Genomic DNA, 17,977 nt, shown 5'->3' on the forward strand with positions numbered 1-17,977 from the left:
AGGACTACCTGAGCTAATAAAAGGTTGCTCTCTTCTGTCCCCAACTTGAGTGACTTCCTGAAGTGATCTGGAAACTGGCAGAACAGCTCACCCCGAACCAATGAGTGGAACTCAGGGACTTCTGTTTCTTGGTCCCTGGGCATGGAATGTTTCCACAGGGAGCCCAAGGGTTGGGGAAACATTCTCCCAGAGAAGAGCTAATGTCTGAGCTCCTAGGATGGGGCGGACAACTTTGGGAGCAAAAATGTGGCTGCAGGAACTGCCCACTGCCTGAAAAGGTTCTCACTGTTGAAAAGGCAACCTTAAGGTCACCACTACCCAGTCCTCGCCCACGGAAAGCCCCAGACAATACCCCTGCTGAGGACCATGCAGACTCTGTGGGGTCATTTCCACTATCTTCCTGGGGTGTTTTCCACCACTGGACAGCTGGGGTTCTTAGCGACCCAAAGAGTGATGCCTGGAAATTCTGCTTGGATCTAGATCTTTGAAGACACCCCTCACGCTCTTTCTGAGTCTCCTCTTCTCTGGCATGAACACTTTGGCTCCTCAACAAGACCAGATACTAGGAGATGGATTCTCTTGGGAGGAAACCTTGGGTTTTTGGATGAGCCCTTTCTGGATAAAGCCAGACATTTGCCCCTGCTCCTTGCTCATAGATAAGCAAGAAGGAGGCAGCCCTGAAAAAACGAAAGCTAGGAGATCTCAGAAGGGGATAAATCTCCAGGTCCCTAATTAAGAGCACAGATAAATGCCCGATTAGACCAATCCAGTCTGCAAGGGCAGCATATTCTGCTGGCTATCAGAAACGCTTTGTTGCCGCAAAGAGCTTGGAGATCTCTGTTCTACAAATTACCCATGGCTCCTGGCCCTTCAGCACAAAGAAAGGAGATAGTGGAGAGACGCCCTTTTCCGGTGTCCTGGGCTCGACAGGATAAAAGGAGGCAGCACTCTGGGCGCCTCATCAGAGTGTTCTCTATCCGTTGCTGACTGCTTTCTCTAACTCTGTTAACTCCATCTTTCCCAGCATGAATCGGCAACTGAACATCAAGCCTGGTGGTGACAAGGGTGGCTTCAGTGGGCACTCAGCAGTGGTGCTGAGGCAGGCTCTGGGCAGTGCAGCTTCTTACCGTGCAGTTGGCAAAGGACCTGGGGCTGGCTTTGGCAGTCGGAGCCTCTACAGTCTTGGAGGGAATCGGTGTATTTCCCTCAACATGGCTGCTGGTGGTGTTCGGACTGGAGGTTATAATTTTGGGACTGGCTCTGGGTATGGAGGGGGGAGAGCCACTGGCTTTGCTGGCAGCATGTTTGGCAGTGTGGCCTCAGGGCCTGTGTGCCAATCCATGTGCCCACCCGGGGGCATCTACCGGGTCACCATCAACAAGAGTCTCCTGGCCCCCCTCAACATGGAGCTGGACCCAGAGATCCAGAGAGTGCGCATCCAGGAGCGGGAGCAGATCAAGGCTCTGAATGACAAGTTTGCCTCCTTCATTGATAAGGTGGGTTTCATGGGAGGAGGATGAGACAGTTCAGTGAGATGTGAGCAATTCCCTGCTGCCGGGGAGTGGACAGGGCACTGTGGATGGAAAGGTGGCAACTGGGCCTCAGGAAGGACTCCCCCATCATAACGTCCTGTAAGCTGGGTAGCACAAAGGAATAAATGAATGTGTTGCTTCCTTGGGGGATTTTGCAGAGATGGGTGGAAAATTGAGTAAAGGGTAGCCCCACCTTGAGAAAGAAGTTCTGGGTTTCTGGAGGACAGCTGGACGAATCTCCAGCCCTTTAAAGAAGATGAAGAGCTGGTAGAATCAACACCATTGGGAAGGGAGGGCTCACGGTATAGAAGAAACACTTACCTGAGTCATCAGGAGGAGCATCTCCTGGGTGCTGAGTCCGGCAATGAAAGAAAGTTATGGCATTTCCTTCTTCCGTGAGTTTTCAGGGATTGGTTTTGTCTAGAAAGCTATGGGATGAGCACTTGCAAAGGGTCTAGTTTGCATGGAATTCCATGAGTGGAGAGTCAACATCTGAGCCTAATGACTTTAGAAAAATCTATATAACCTGAGAGTCAATAGTCTATGTCCATGGACATGATCACTTCCATTGTGGTCCCAGGTACGGTTCCTGGAGCAGCAGAACCAGGTGTTGGAGACCAAGTGGGAGCTGCTGCAGCAGCTGGACCTGAACAACTGCAGGAAGAACCTGGAGCCCATCCTCGAGGGCTACATCAGCAACCTGCGGAAGCAGCTGGAGATGCTGTCCGGGGACAGGGTGCAGCTGGACTCGGAGCTGAGGAGCGTGCGGGACGCAGTGGAGGACTACAAGAGAAGGTGAGCAGGACACAACACCTATAGGCTGACTGGCCTGCCAGAGCTAGGCTTTCCCAGCAAGCCATGGGACACTTGCCTCTGGCCTCAGGGGCACTGAGCTCAGGTAAGAATGGCCCATCCTGAGTTCCCCTAGCCAGGCAAGATGAGGGCCCTCTCTGGGTGGCCAGGCAGTCCAGGGACAGTATACGGCTGGACTTGGAACTGAGGATGGTGCGAGACGTTGTGGAGGACTACAAGAAGAGGGGAGCAGGTCCCACCAAGGTCATGGGTCATGTTCCCAGAGGCTCCTGGGCAAACCCAATCTCTGTGCCACTTTTTAGGAGGGGAGAGAGCAAGCACCAGGGCCAGGGGCTCACACCCCTCCCTTGGTTATGGGGGAACAGCCTGCCCTGTTTGATGAGAACTTCCTACCTGGTTGATAGGAAGGAGTTCCATGCTCATTGATCCAGTGACTTGTTCAATGGCCAGTTTGGGGAAACTAATAGGCACTTGGATATTTTCCTAGCATCCAGCGAGTGGAATATTAATGAGATAACTCAGGGACATAGTCCTGCCACTCCCAGCCTGTGCAGCGCTCACCTCTAGGAGATCCGGCAGGGACTCTGCATCCTGAGCACTTGCCCACCAGTGAGAACAGGAGGTTCTTGGCCCAGGGGACTGAGGCCCCTGCTATCTTCTCTTTTTGCCCACAGGTATGAGGTGGAGATTAGTCGGCGCACAGCAGCTGAGAACGATTTTGTGGTGCTCAAGAAGGTAAGGAAGTGAAGAGCCTTTGCTCTCTTTTGCATCCCCATCCCAACCAGCTCTGCTCAGGACTCCAGCCCAGGCCTTCTGGGGAGGGGCTGATGCCTGAGTGGGGATGGAGTCATTGTTCTGGCCTCTAGCAAGCTAAAGAGGCGGGATACACAGCCAGGCAAAGGACAGAGACAGACAGGAGAGAATTCTGGTCTGGGAAAAGAGAAACTCTGGTCCAGCTTGGCCCTCCTATGTGACTTGGGGAAACTCATTCTGCCTCTCTGGGCTTTGTTTTCTCCAGTGTAACAGAGCAATATTCCTCTTTCTCTATTTTCAAAGAGTCATTGAGTATGAGAAAAAGTTTTATTCATCTATATGCTTCCCTTTGCAGGCAAACAATAGGAAATCAGATGGCTCTGGGAGCAGGGACAGGGAAAACTCATGAGATGAAGGTTGTATTGACTGAATGTTCTGGGTGCCTTTGGCAGGATGCAGATGCAGCCTACACAGTGAAGGTGGAGCTCCAGGCCAAAGTAGATTCTCTGGACAAAGACGTCAAGTTCCTCAAGTGTTTGTATGATGCGGTGAGGATGCTCCTGTCTTTCTCCCACCCCAGCCAAGTGACGGCCTCACCTGGCTCTTCTGGGGAGATGTCAATAAGAGGGATTTAGGATAAACAGAATTAAAGATGTTTTGATAGAAAGGTGCAAAACTCTGCACTGGGAGGCCATGGAAGTGTAGGATCTTGGTCCCCAGAAGCCATATACAAAAGAGACAATCCCACCTGGGCTATGATAGTGATCTTGCACTCAGGCAGAAAAAAATGACCCCATGAGGTCCTACTCAAGCACAGGTTCTTGACTCTGTGAATTATAGGAAATGTCTCCACTGCCCACTGCCCATGAGGGGTGCATCCTGCTGCTGTGAGCCTTCTCCCTAGGCTCCAACATTCAGACCTAGAGCAGGCACTTTTTCCCACCACTTCAGCCCAGAAGACGAATAGGCAACAAAGGGAGGCTAGGGGACCCTGACTCTGTCCTCACCTCTCAACTCAGGAGATAGCCCAGATTCAGACTCATGCCAGTGAAACCTCTGTCATCCTGTCCATGGACAACAACCGGGACCTGGACCTGGACAGCATCATTGCCAAGGTCCGAGCTCAGTATGAGATTGCCCTGAAGAGCAAGGCCGAAGCGGAGGCCCTATACCAGAGCAAGGTGGGCACCAAGGGGATCTCTGTCTTCCACTAGCCTCTCCTTTCCTGGGAAGGGACACCTCCACCAGTGAATGAAAGAGCTACCTTTGTAGATGTGCTGAATGAAAGAATGGTTATAACCAATGCTTTAACGATATTCTATTCAAAAAGAATTCTCAGTAGAGACTATTATCAAAGATAACTGGATGGGCATATTCAACAGAGAGGGACAGGCAATCTTCTGATGGAATAAAGAAGAGAGGTGTTTCTGCTGTAGAACAAATGTGTTTCCAGGGATTAGGTCATGTCATCATGGGGCAGAAGGAGAGAGAATAACAAATATGGTGGAGAGTAGTTATGGGAGACCCAGGGTGGGACAGGGAGTGAAGAGGAAGCCATGAGCTCTTTTCTGGACTTCCAAGAGTAGGAAGTGGAAGTCTAGGTGGATTCTGGGTAATGGGAGTTATGCTTAGAGAAGACCCTTTACCTGCGTGCTCTTCAGGGCTTCACACCTGCCCTGCTCTGGCACTCCTCATGTTGTTAAATCCCATCAACAGCAAAGATCACAGGTTCCGCATCCCCTGTCCTTGGATACATCATCCCCTCTTCTCTGGAGGACTGGGCAAGGGAAGAGGGGAAGATATGAGCTACAAGCCCTGAGCCAACAATCCCACCACCCCAAGGGTACATATTGCCTTCAGTATGCCCCTCCTGGCCCTCCACTTGTCACTGAGAAAGGGCTGTGGGAGAATGTATGTCCCGTGAGGGAAGGAACCTCACCGATCCTGTTCACTGCTGCATCCTTAGCACCTGGAGCAGAATCTGGCCTTTAACAGAGGCCTCTGTAAAGAGGTGTTTAATGAGTGGAGAGCTCTTCCTACATTTCAGAAGTGCTTAATAAATGTGACCTGCACCTTTCTTTCATGCAGCTCAGGAAAGATTACAGGCAGGGCAATGAGAAAGGATGGGTCCAACACACAGTTTCTGCTTAGAGATGTGGGTGGACTTCTTGGTCGGAACCACCACCACATAGCTGGAAGGATGCCCAGGCCCCGGCTCCAACACGTCCTGTTCTGGAGCCATCTCCCCTGGCTGGCCCCAACCATGGAATTGTTTGCTCAGGACCCTTCCTCTACTTCGAATCGGGGGCAGGGGGGTGCAGTCCTGTCTCATAACCAACTTTCTATCTCTGGAAACCAGATCCAAGAGCTGCAGCTGACAGCAGGCCGGCATGGTGATGACCTCAAACACACCAAGAACGAGATGTCAGAGCTGAACCGGCTTATCCAGAGGATCCGGTGTGAGATTGCAAATGTAAAAAAGCAGGTGGGCAGCAACCTCACAAAGAATGTCAAGTTCTTTGTGAAGTTCAATTTCATCCTCTGTGATGGAGAAACTGGAGCCCACCCTTTAGTAAAAAGCATATCTCCCAGTCTGGGTTTGGGAGCCCCTCAGCCATCCACTGTCCCTCTTTCCCACCTGCCTCTGTACCCGTGGTCGGAGCTGACACTCTGCTAAGAGCTGGGAAGTGCCTTGAGCTTACTTCATCCGACTCCCAGTTTGCAGATAAAGAAGATGGGCAGATAAGGAGAGGGAAGTGACTTGCCCAAGGTCTCCAGCTGGTTATCAACAGTCAGGATGGAAATCAGTTTTCCTCCTTCTTTCCCCCTCTTTCTCAGACCTTTTCTGTGTGCAACAAACCTGCTCTACATCCCCTTCAGATGTGCCCTCTGACAGCAGGTCCCATGCCTCCTCCTCCCACTGGACACGCAAAACACGTGGCAGGGGGGTGCATGGGGAATGCGTCCCGGGCCCCTCCATGGCCACATTAAGTTCTTGCCCTCAGGGTGGGGGCATTGTCCTGGTGACCAAGGGAGGACAGCAGCAGATGAAGCCCTCCTGGGTGTCCCTGCCCTGTACCACGGTACCATGTCCACTTCAGCTAGGGAATCCTGTCTTCCCTGAAAGCAGCAGAGCTTAAACACCATGTCAGTGGGGAGATGATATTAAGGGGGTGGTGAATTCTTCCTGTGTCCTCCCCAAAGAACCAAGTCAACTCTACTAGTGATAGAACACCAACATGAAAGAGCAGTGCCCACTCTCCTCCCTGAGTCCCTACAACCTCCACGCCCTATTCAAGCTGAGAAAGGGTGCATTTAGCCAGACCCTCCCTGCAGAGTGCTGGAGTGTTCCAGAAACACTCACCCTTGGTGCTTATAGGTAGCAAGGGTCCCCACTGGGAGCTGTCCTGCAGACAGGAATCTGACAAGAGTGGTGCCTTGGCATGCTGTCCAATCCCTAGAGGCGTCCTGGCTGGGGTCTCAGCATGATTCTCCTGTACTTTCAACCTGGAGCCATTGGTGGCCTCCAACCGCAGGGACTAGACAACTTTGCAAACATCACGAGTTTCTTCCTATATTCATGAAATGCAACTGCTTCAGCAGCTTCTCACAGAATATCCATCTGCAACAGAAAATAGAGGAGGCCTAGCTCTAGCTCTGCCTCTGCAGCCTTACTCGCTGTCACCTCGGGCCTCATCTGGGAAGTGAGGGGGTTGTGCTACCTAACCCAGAAGATCTAAAAACTATTTTGCATTCTGATGATCTCCCTGTTCTTTGGCTTTCAGTGTGCCAACCTGGAGACGGCCATCACTGATGCCGAGCAGCGGGGCGACTGTGCCCTGAAGGACGCCCGGGCCAAGCTGGACGAACTGGAGGCAGCCCTGCACCAGGCCAAGGATGAGCTGGCCCGGATGCTGCGCGAGTACCAGGAGCTCATGAGCACGAAGCTGGCCCTGGACGTGGAGATCGCCACCTACCGCAAGCTGCTGGAGGGCGAGGAGTGCAGGTGCGGGGTGGAGGGGAATGCTAGGGAGAAGGGGCTGTGGGTGGCTCTCTGCTGGGCTGGGGACATTTGGGAAGTGGAAGATGAAAGAGATGAGCACAGGGTGGTGGTTTGACTGGGGAGCTCAGCTGCTGCTCCCTGCGAGGGGAGCTCAAACCCGAAACAGGCAGAAGAACAAGTAAGATCAGACAGACCAGATTTCCTCACTGGCTTTGGCACATATAAGCTGTGGTCCTGGCAGATCATTTAGCGTCTCTGCATCTCTATTTCCTCACCTGTAAAATGGGATTATAATCTCCATCTCACACAGTGTTTTAAGGATGAATTAAAATAATATACATGGTAAAGCAGGTGCCCATCAAGGTTTAGCTAAGGGTAGACACTCGCTGAGGTTTTATCCTTCTCTAACTTTCTGTCTTACAGGATGTCTGGTGAAAACCCATCCTCCGTGAGCATCTGTAAGTATCCCTGAGAGATGGGTCGGGTGGGGATTCTGGCTGGATGGGAAAGTCGGGGACCCCAGGGTAGGGCGATGCCCCCTCCACTCATGGTCTCCCCCAATCTGGGACTTTCTGTTACTGTCTTTTGAAACTTCTCTGTCTTCAAAGAAAACCTACTTCCCTTTGTCCCATGACAACAGTGCTGAAGTCATGCCCACCCCATTTCCTCCGTGTCTCTCCCCGGGGTATTGTCATCAAGAGAGAGAGAGAGAGAGAGAGAGAGGGTTGAAAATGTGCATTTGGGGGCCAAATGGTCCAGGAAACTCCAGGAGGGCAGAGATCACGTCTGTGTCATGTGGTCCCCACCTTACTCAGAGCCCGGCACATCACGGCGCTCATTCATCTTGGTGGTATTCCCTGACTGCTGAGGGTTGCTGGGGACAAGGGGGGATGGTTCCTTTTCTGACTGACCCTTGCTGCCCTTCCTCTCTGCTCTTGGCCCCGCCTCCTCAGCCATCATCAGCAGCAGGGGAAGCAGCTACTACCACCCCAACTCTTCGGCCAGTGCCGACGCCGGGGCCGGCAGCGTGGTGGGCAGCTCTGGCAGCGCTTGGGCCGGGCAGACCAGGGCCAAGGGAGCACGCGGGGGAGACCTCAAGGACTCCCAAGACCTCAAGGGCAAGAGCTCCTCTGCCAGCGCCCCAGCCAGGAAAGCTGCCTGATAAGCCCCAGGGGCCCCCTCCCCTCAGCACCTGGGAGAAGGGATGCCCTTGCCGCCTCCACCCAGCCCAGAGATGTCTACTGTCCCCCATTCCCCCCCACCGAGTCCTGGGACTGTCTGTAGCGCACTCAGCCACCCGTGCTGTGGTTCCCCTCACTGTCCAGCTCTGACTGGCACCGTCGCCTCTCTGTCTCCTCAGGTCCTGTGTGGACTCTGTGACTTCTTGTTTTCCCTACTGCCTTCAGCTGACAGGAGGCTTTGGGACACAGCCTATAATTACCTTCTTGGCCCTGGGAAGCTATGGTCCTCCCCGGGGGTGGGGAGGGGGGGAGGAATAGTCATGTTCTGCGCTTAGGCTGAATCAGCAGCTGTCTGGGAGGTCCCGCCCCCAACCCCAGCTTCGGGGTGAGGATGGAGATGTGTGCCCAAGAGGCGAACGGTCAGCCAGGCTTTGCCTGTCCCCTCCAAAAGCTCTTTGCGGAATGACCCCCTTACTCAGGAGAAAAAGTGTATATGCTCAGACTACCAGCTGTACCCATCTTTGCGAAGCCAAGTGACAGAGAACTGGGGGTTTCCTGCCACCTTGTGTCACCCACCCACTCCTCTATTATTGGTAAGAGCTACTACCCTATGATCTGTGGCCGCTATGTGCCAGGCTCCCTGTATGCGTTGCCTCTCGTGCTTGCCCAGTCTGCAAGGTGGGTGCAATCGGCATCCTTGGGACAGAGGAGAAGCCCCAGCCTCTGAGAGGCTGTAGAACCCGCCCCCCTGTTACCCACTGAGTTCCCCGGGCCGGGAATGGCGCCCAGGTCTGTCTGACTCCACGGTCTATATTCTTTCCATGGCATATCACTGCCTCTGTAACAAAGGGAATTTTTTCAAACACTCGGTTCTTTTGATGAGGGCAGCATGATTATGTTGCCTTTTGGTCAAGGACTGTGGGTATGTGATTTATCTTTAGTCCTCTCACTAGGATCGTACCCTGCAGTGCTTGTGATTCTCAATTCCTGTTGCTATGAGCTGTGTTCAGTGAGGGGAGCTTGATCTATCTCTGATGGTACTGCCCAGCCCAGAAGTCATGGCTCTTGATGTAAATATTCCTAAGAATATTCCTCCTTTGCTCTAGTTAAAGACTCTGGATTTCTGCTGTATATTCAATAAATTGCCCTTGGGTGATATCAGTGTGTGTCTTGTCAGTGTGTCAATCTTACCAAATAGCCCACCCCCTAACGATAATGGGCCCCGCCCCACACACGTGCACAAGATTTTAGGGAGTCTGGAATAGGATCAGAGCACGCTGCTCTGGAGGTGATCTCAAGGCTGATGGGAGAAATGGACATACATGCAAAGCCATGTCCTGGTACAAATCAGGGAAAGGAAGACCCATGTAGCATTACTGAGAAGGGACCAGAACGCAGAAGCTAAACAAGGAAGGCCTCCTGGAGGAGGAGGAAGTTTAAGCAAATAACTAGAAAGATGAGCACATAGATTCCTGGAGAGAGAACTTAAATCACACCATCACAGTAGGTTTAGGGACAAGTTTTGTGTGCTTATTTTGGTGAGGGTTGGGAGATCTTAATTTTCTGAAGTGGCTAGTGGAGCTGGGTGGGGTTCTGATAGCTTTGGCCTGCAGAATTCAGCCCTCTGATGGGCTTTCTGATCCATCTAGTAGCATGGGTGTCCTAAGCAGTTTGCCCCTCCAGCCCTCAGGGTAACAGGGGCAGGCCTTCCGAGGGCGGGGCCTCTCACCCCAAGCTGCCTCCTCCATTGGCCTCATTGTGCCTTTCATGTATTATGGAGGTCCTCTTCTGGTGTGCCAAGATGCAATAAACCTTGGGAGACACAAGAGTCCAAGAGTCTGGTGGGCTTTCTGCCCAAATGCCTCCCTCTGATGTCATTGCTGTGGTCACTGTGGGTACAGGGAATAGTGCCCTGGGAGTTAAGGGGATTCTGTTCTGGCTCAGCCACTAACCTGTCACCTGTTACACTCAGACCAACTGATGTGAGCTATGGGCCTTTTCCCCCTGAAAAAGGTACACAATTATGTCTACCTGTTCAGAGGTTTGCAAACCCCCCAAAGCCCATCCATGGACTGATTCCCTGGGTCATGAACCCCAGGACCACCCTAAGGCCCTTCCCAGCATTGATGCTCTGCCTTTCCCCGAAGACCAGATTCCCAGTGATCCAGTAAGAGGGGCTGTGGGGAGGGGAGGTGTGGGTGGGATCCACAACCTGAAACAGCCTTTAGAGGAACCATGAACCATCCGTGGGGTTGCCTCCTCCAGGACCACAGTGCTGGTATGCCTCTGACCATTGGGTTATGAGGCTTGGGTGCTGTGCCCAGTCCTGGGTGCACAGTGAAGGACTCAGAGGCTAGGTAGATGTGATTTTGGGAGACTGAGGCAACATGTCCTGTGCTGGGTATTGAGGAGGGCAGAGGGGCAGCCTCTCTGGTTGCGGTTTATCTGCCTGAGAAATGGAGAGATTCTTTGTCATCTGGGGCTTAATTAAGATCCTGAGAAGTGCACAAGGATGACTGTGCTCTTGAATTTGAAGTTTCCTTTGAAGCCCAAGAGAGCAAATCATAGAGATAGGACCGTGGTCACCAACTCCAATTCTGTGGGTCTGACTTCAGCACACAGGGCAAAAAAAACTGGAAGGAAGAGGTGTACGTGGAAGTTTTGATTGGAGAGCTGCCCAGGGGAGTGAGGAAGTGTCCACACTGTCTGGGAGGGTAAGCATCCAGTTCATTTGCTCTGTGTAGACCTCCAATGAAGGTCCACTTATGGGCTGAGTCATCTGTCCGGGTGATGCTTATGCTCACAGTCTTTGTGCATGGAGACTTTCATTCACACCTTTCATTACTTGGACAACTCTTATTGCTCCTTTGACATTCCATCCAGGTACCCACTCCTCCTGGAAACCTTCATGAATCTTTAGGCTGGGCTGAGCGCCTGTTTTCTAGAACCTTGCAGTGTCCACTACTCACGTCCAACATGACATTTCCACATGCGATTGAGATAATCTCTCTGTGTGACTGATTCCTTCAGTGCCAGACTTGGGGGCCTCGAGGGCAAGGACTGGCTTTATTCTTTGCTGGGTTTTCCACTTAAGGGAGCTTCACCTAACAGAGACACGCAGGAAAGAATGCTCATAGGATCTTCCTAACTAGCACAAATACGTTTAAAAGATTTGGAGAAGTAAAACCATATATTTATGGCCATGTTGACAAGGATGCCAACACCATTCCTGGACATGCTGGGACAATTGGCTATCCACATGCAAAAGAGTGAAGTTGGACTCCCACTTCTCATCATATACAAAAGTTATGTCAAATCAATCAACAACCTAAATATAGGAGCTAAAACCATAAAGCTCTTAGAAGAAATGAAGGGATAAATCTTCATGACCCTGGATGTGGCAAAGGATTCTTAGATATGACACCAAAGCACAAGCACCAAAAGAAAAAATAGAGAAAGTTGGACTTCATAAAAATTTAAAAACTTCTGTACATCAAAGGACACTACCAAGAAAGTGAAAAGAAAACCTGCAGAATGAGAGAAAACATTTGCAAATCATATATCTGCTGAGGGTCTAGTATCCAGAACATACAAAGAACTCTTAGCACTCAACAACAAAAGGACAAACAACCCAATTAAAACGTGAGTAAAGGACTTTAATGGACTTTTTTTCTAAGAAAACATATAAATGGTCAAAAAGCACATGCAAGGATGCTCAACATGACTCATCATCAGGAAAATGCAAATCCAAACCATAATGAGGTGCCACTTCACACCCACTAGGACGGCAGTAATAAAAATAATGGAAAGTAAAAAGTGTTGGCAAGGATGTGGAGACATTGGAACTTTTTGTACATGACTGGTGGGAATGTAAAATGGTTCAGCCATTGTGGAAAACAGTCGGGCAGTCCCTCATAAAGTTAAACATAGGACTGGTATATGAGCAGTTCCACTCCTTTATCTATATATCCAAAAGAATTGAAACCAGGTGCTTAAACAAATTCTTGTACATGCATGTTCATAGTGGCATTGTTCACAATAACCAAAGGTGGAAACAGATTGCTATGGTCTGAGTGTTTGTGTCTCCCCCAGATTCACATGTTGAAACCCTAACCCCCAAAGATGGTGGTTTTTGGAGGTGGGGTCTTTGGGAAGTACTTAGGTTATTAGGTCATGAATGGGACTGGTGCTCTAATAAAAGAGAGCCCACAGAGCTCCCTAACCCCTTCTACCATATGAGGACATAGGGAGAAGTTGCTGGCTATGCACCAGGAAGAGGGCCCCCTCTGCAATGCAACCATGCCGGTGACTTGACCTTGGACTTCCCAGCTTCCAGAATTGTGAGAAGTAAATTTCTGTTGTTTATAAGGTACCAGTCTGTGGTATTTGTTATAGCAGCCTGGCAGGACTAAGACAGAGCCTAAATGTCCATAATGAATGAATAGATAAAAAAAAATGTAGTATATACTTTGCAACGGGATATTATTCAGGCATAAAAAGCGATGAAGTACAGACACACGCTATAATATGGATGAATCTTGAAAACGTGATGCTAAGTGAAGGAAGGCAGACACGGAAGGTCACATATTGTATGATTCCATTCATATGAAATGTGCAGAATAGGTAAATCCATAGAAACTTGACAGTGGCAGAGACTGGGGTAAGGGGAATGGGGAGTGCCTGCTAGGGGGTACTGCGTTTCCTTTTGGGGTGATGAAATGTACGGACATAGAGGTGGTGATTACACCACATTGTGAATACACTAAATGCTACAGAATTGTTCACTTTAAAATGGTTAATTTTATGTTATGTGAATCTCACCCAAATAAAAAATAAAATTTCAGGCAGGAATGGGTAACAAGGAAAAGGCCAAAGAAACCGTGTCCCTGGACTTTGCCCCTGGACTTTCCCACTATGTGGCAAATAGCAACCTGGAATCAAGATGGGGGAGCAGTGGGGCCCAGTAGGGAGACAGAGATAACTAGCCCTCCGTTCGATTGGCCAAGGGCAAGCCCTGGGGATTTGTCAGCTTCTATCTTCCTCTGGCCCAGAGCGCTTGCTCCGTAATTGAAGAATGAATCACGGAATGTGAAAGAAGAAGGCAGTCACAATGTGTGTGCCCTGCCTCCTGGAGCCGCCGGTCTTCCCAGCCTCTCCTCCCTGTGCCTTTCCCTTGGCCTCGAACCTTCCCATTTCCTCACCTTCACAAATGTTCTCCCTAGCTTCCAAACTTGGTATTGTGTGAGGCTCTCACTGATTCATCCGTGTTCCCTGGTAGAGAAGTTCTCAGTGAAATGGATGCTCTGTGACCTTGAGAAGTCACCTTGTCCATCCTGCTGTCCCCAGGAAGGGATGTTCTTTCAGGCCCAACTAGCCAGAACCTCTCCTATTTTCATGGTTTCGGGGATGTTGAATGAATGAATGAATGTGATTGCCTCAATTGGTCACCAGCTGGGAGTCACCATGTTTCCCCCCTTGGCTATTCTTGAAAAAGAAGTGTGGCTCAGTTGGCTAAGCATCTGTCTTCCGCTCAGGTGATGATCCCAGGGTGCTGGGATCGATTCATCCTGGGATCAAGCCAGGCGTCGGGCTCTCTGCTCAGCAGGGAGCCTGCTTCTCCCTCTGCCCCTCCCCCCCACTCATGTGGTCTCTCTCTCAAATAAATAAGTAAATTATTATTTTTTTTAAAGAAAAAGAATATGATGAAAATGGGACAGTCACCTGTGTGTCACTAATGGAGAGGAACAGAGAGCTAATCCCATAGGGACCCATTGTTAGGTGGATTGTCGTCAGAAGCCAGTGTAGACGTACGCAGACACGTGCTGTCCGGCTCACAGGCCCATGTCTGCAGAAGATACTCAAAATACGTAACAACTGGTACAGTCGGGCTCTGGCCCACCACAGTAGATGTCAGCCGCAGATCACTGGGACAGCCATGCCCCTCCCCACGGGCCAGACACCCACGGTGCTCATGTCCATGTTCACGACAACCCCCACACAGATGCGCACCCACATGCACCCTCTGACAGGCGCTGGAGCACATCTGTCAGCTGGCACAAGCCCTGGAGCCTGGGGCCACAGGAGCAAAAGGCATTGCCTGACCTTAGAGGGACCTCTTCGATCATTCTGGAGGGATGCACACAGCACCTGGGCAATCAGGCGTGTGCAGAGAGGTGCAGCCCACCCTGGCAGGAAGGGCATGGAAATCGGGAAGGAGCTTCTTAGAGGAGGTGTGTCTCAGTTTGTCTTAAAGGATAGGACAAGCTGCCCTAGTGGGCAGGAGGCTGGGAGAACAGCCCAGAGCACGACATCAGGGAAAAACCTGATGTGTGTGAAAAACCCATAACCACCTCATAGGCACCCGCCATCCATCCTCACCGATGTCCAGACGCTACATTAATTTTCTTCAGAAGAGCAAAGAAGGCTGAGAAGGAGAGCACGGGGTCAGATCCTGCTGGCTGGAGGGTCTGGGGCAGGAGGAGGAGTGGGAGGAAGTCAGTCCTGGCGAGCGCCGTTCATCACGCTGAGGTTCAGATGGTGGAGGGACAGTGGGGACTCAGGACCCGAGCTTGGAGGAGGCTAGAGCCGGTCCCGTGCACCCGGAGAAGGACAGCACCTGCGCAGGACATCTGTACACAAGCCAGGGCAGCATAGAGGCTAAGAGTGCACATTACCACCAGGCTGCTGGGATCGAGCCCTGGCTCCTCTGCTCGTGAGCTGTGTGACCTCCAGTGAGTTACTTAACTTCCTAGTGCCTCAGTATCTTCATCTGTAAAATGGGGTAATGATAGTATCTGCGTCACATGGCTGTTGTGAGGACTAAATGAGTTAATACATGGGACGTGCTCAGAGCAGTGCCCGGCAGAGCTCCCAGCGTGCGGTAGCTGTCATTAGTAAAATTAACATCATCCTCATCATCATCATTTACGCGGTGTCTCCCATCCACCTCTGGGAGTAGGTGCAGCAGGTATGAGCATCCCCCTTTTTAGAGCTGTGGAAACAGAGGCTTAGGAAGTTGGGAGACCTGCCCATGGTTACCTGGCAGGACCTGGACCGGGATCCTCAGACTCCCGAATCCACACCCTTCACCAGAAGCTTCGGGTGGGACTGGAGGAAGGAGATGGCCAGCAAAGCTCAAAGGAGATGCTCCTGGCCCCAGAGCTGAGTGAGGAGGAAGCCTCTCTGGCAGCCACACTGCAGGTGGGAGTGGAGCTGAGTGCCTGGCAGGACAGCCCTTCTCCATCCTTTATATCCCAACTCCTCTGGGATGAGCTCACCTTCAGTCTTGCCAGGTGCAAACCTGCTAAACAGCTGTCCTGCCCCCAGATGCGTGGCTCTGATTGTGGCCAAGTCCCCCAGGGACTGCGCTCCATCCAGCTGGCTTGGGGCTCAGTGCCCCACCTGCCTGCAACTGCACGGGGTACAGGGGTACGAGGAGGGGGACCTGTGGCGGGGTTCACAGGCAGCATGCTCCCTTCCTGAGTCAGTCTGCTGAGGAGGGCTGGCAGGATCTGAGCTGATGTCATCCACATAACTCAGCTCATTCTCTCTAATTTTGGAGACAATTATTTGCTCAGAGAACCACCTGCCCCTCTCCCAGTGCCTTCAGCCTCTCCCCACCCCCGATACTCCTACCCACCAGCAGCTACATTCTGCTTCCTCAAACTGCATTGCTCAGGTTCTGCCTGGCTCAAGAGCCCTCAACGCCTCCCTATCACTCACCCTATCACATACACAGCTTGGGCTCTAGGAGTCATCACCCGTGGTCGCCCTTCACCAGCGCTTGCTCCAGCTGGAGGGTCCTTCCTCACAAATGCCCTTCCTGGGCTGCTTTTCCTGTTCCCCATTGCTGGTCCACCCAAGGTTTTTTCCCTTAACAGACCAGAACCCAAACCCCCTCCTCCAGGCAGTCCTTGTGGATTCAGTGTCCCCTCTCCTCTGTGTCTTCTCTTTTTCTCTCATCCAGCAATTACCCTCTTGGATTGTACTAGATTTCTTGCCCCTCTCCCTCTGAGGCCTTCTCTGGAGGTTTATCAGACCCCAGAAGGCTGAGAGTAAGGAGCCAATGGGTCTTGACTGGGGCCATGGGATCACAACAAGCGTGGCCAACTTATCATCACAAATGTAGAAATAAAAAACACCAAAAAAGCTACAAGTTATTTGCGTAAATTAAATAAAACATTTTGGCTATAAAACCAAGAGCCATACAAATGTAATTTATTGAACAAGCAATTTAAATTTTCCTTGAGCGTCTAAGGAAAGCTACAGGGTCCTGGAAACTTGGGCGTTTCTCTGATCTGACACACTTCCCCATCATTTCACAGATGAGTAAAACTGAGGCTTAGAGATGTCTGTGCCTGGCTCAGAATTTAATTCTCAGCTAGAAAACCAAGTGATCCTGGTACCTTGAAGGGTGTGAGGGGACGATGAAGCTGGGACATGGGAAGTGGGAAATTGTCTCCTGTCTCCCCCACCAGCATCGGGGGCCTCCCAAAGCAGGGGGCTCTGCCTCTTCATACCCCTGAGTCTCCCCAGAGACTTAAGGCTAGGGCAGGGCCTTCGTAACCTGGCTGAACTGTGGCTCTGTCCTGGTTTCCTTCCGTCCCTCCCTTTTTCCTCCAGCAAAAACACAGGCACCCCGGGAGCTCTACCTGGGCCCACCCTTCCTGTGGGTGGCCCAAAATTCTCCTCCTTCCTCTCCTATCATCATCCTCATCAACGACATTGGGTGTTTCATTCCCGATGGCCAGTACCTGATTAACTAATCCACGCTAAGGTGTTAATGACTTGTTAATAGCTTGATGAGATGCTTTTCCCAGGGACACCTGCATTTGGATGGATCCAGAAGCTAAATTCTTTGAGGACAGGATACTTTGTATTGCCCCCCTCAGCACCTAGTAGGTGCTCAGTAAATATCTGATAAATGGATCAATCGCAACAGGTCTAACGTTTGAAATGTGTTTCTGACTGAGTTTTGCACTTGGCAGGCACTTGTTAAACAGTGGCTATTATTATTCTTTCTAATGGCGAATTTTCCATGATCAGAAATGGTCTGAGTGGAGAGACTCCTTAAGCCTGGGATCTCTGGGAACATTAGTCCCTCCTTGTCCTCCAACAGCAGATGACACTGTTTGGAGCTGTGCTGATCCAGATGTCCTCTCCCAGAGGACAGGAAGAAAGAGAGAGAGCAGAAGAGGAGAGGACAGGTTGATTCCTAACTTCTACTTTACTCCCTACTTTTGGTCATTGATAATATCGGTTAAACATTGACTAAGCGGCAGGCACATGCCGAGCACTTCTCATGGGTTAGCGCATGTAATTGTTACAGCTGCCCCATGAGGAGTTTACTACCCCATTTACATTGGGGAAACAGAGGCTTAGAGCGGCTAAGTGCTGCTGGGTGGTGGAGTGGGTTTCAGACCCCTGCAGCCAGCTCCTGGTCTGGGCTCCTACCTGGTGGCATTCTAGGTGGACGCAGGCCCAGGCGCTCCCTGAAGATGCACCCTCCCCCAACACTGTCAGTCCTCTGACACCTGGGGAGGGATGTCCAGAGGCTGGTTTGGGGTCCTGAGGAAAGGTACAGAGGGAGGAGCCAACTGGGGGACATGGGGCGCTCACCCAGGTGCCAAGTCCTAGGGAACATGGCAGCACAGGTCTCAATGGACAGAGGAGTCCAGCACACAGAGGAGGAGATG

The 17,977-nt window shown here is 51.3% G+C and overlaps 1 protein-coding gene across 1 annotated transcript; it reads left to right on the forward strand.

The window, feature by feature from the left end:
• The first annotated feature begins 1,025 nt into the window (after positions 1–1,025).
• Positions 1,026–7,573, forward strand: LOC116642308 (keratin, type II cytoskeletal 74-like). Its single transcript, XM_032420608.1, has 8 exons — positions 1,026–1,496; positions 2,113–2,327; positions 3,020–3,080; positions 3,551–3,646; positions 4,118–4,279; positions 5,458–5,583; positions 6,884–7,104; positions 7,525–7,573. Exons 1-8 carry the CDS (start codon positions 1,026–1,028, stop codon positions 7,571–7,573), a joined length of 1,401 nt encoding a protein of 466 aa, XP_032276499.1.
• Positions 7,574–17,977: the final 10,404 nt, after the last annotated feature.

The sequence above is a fragment of the Phoca vitulina genome, unplaced genomic scaffold (assembly GCF_004348235.1).
Source record: "Phoca vitulina isolate PV1807 unplaced genomic scaffold, GSC_HSeal_1.0 scaffold23, whole genome shotgun sequence".
Lineage (NCBI taxonomy): Eukaryota > Metazoa > Chordata > Mammalia > Carnivora > Phocidae > Phoca > Phoca vitulina.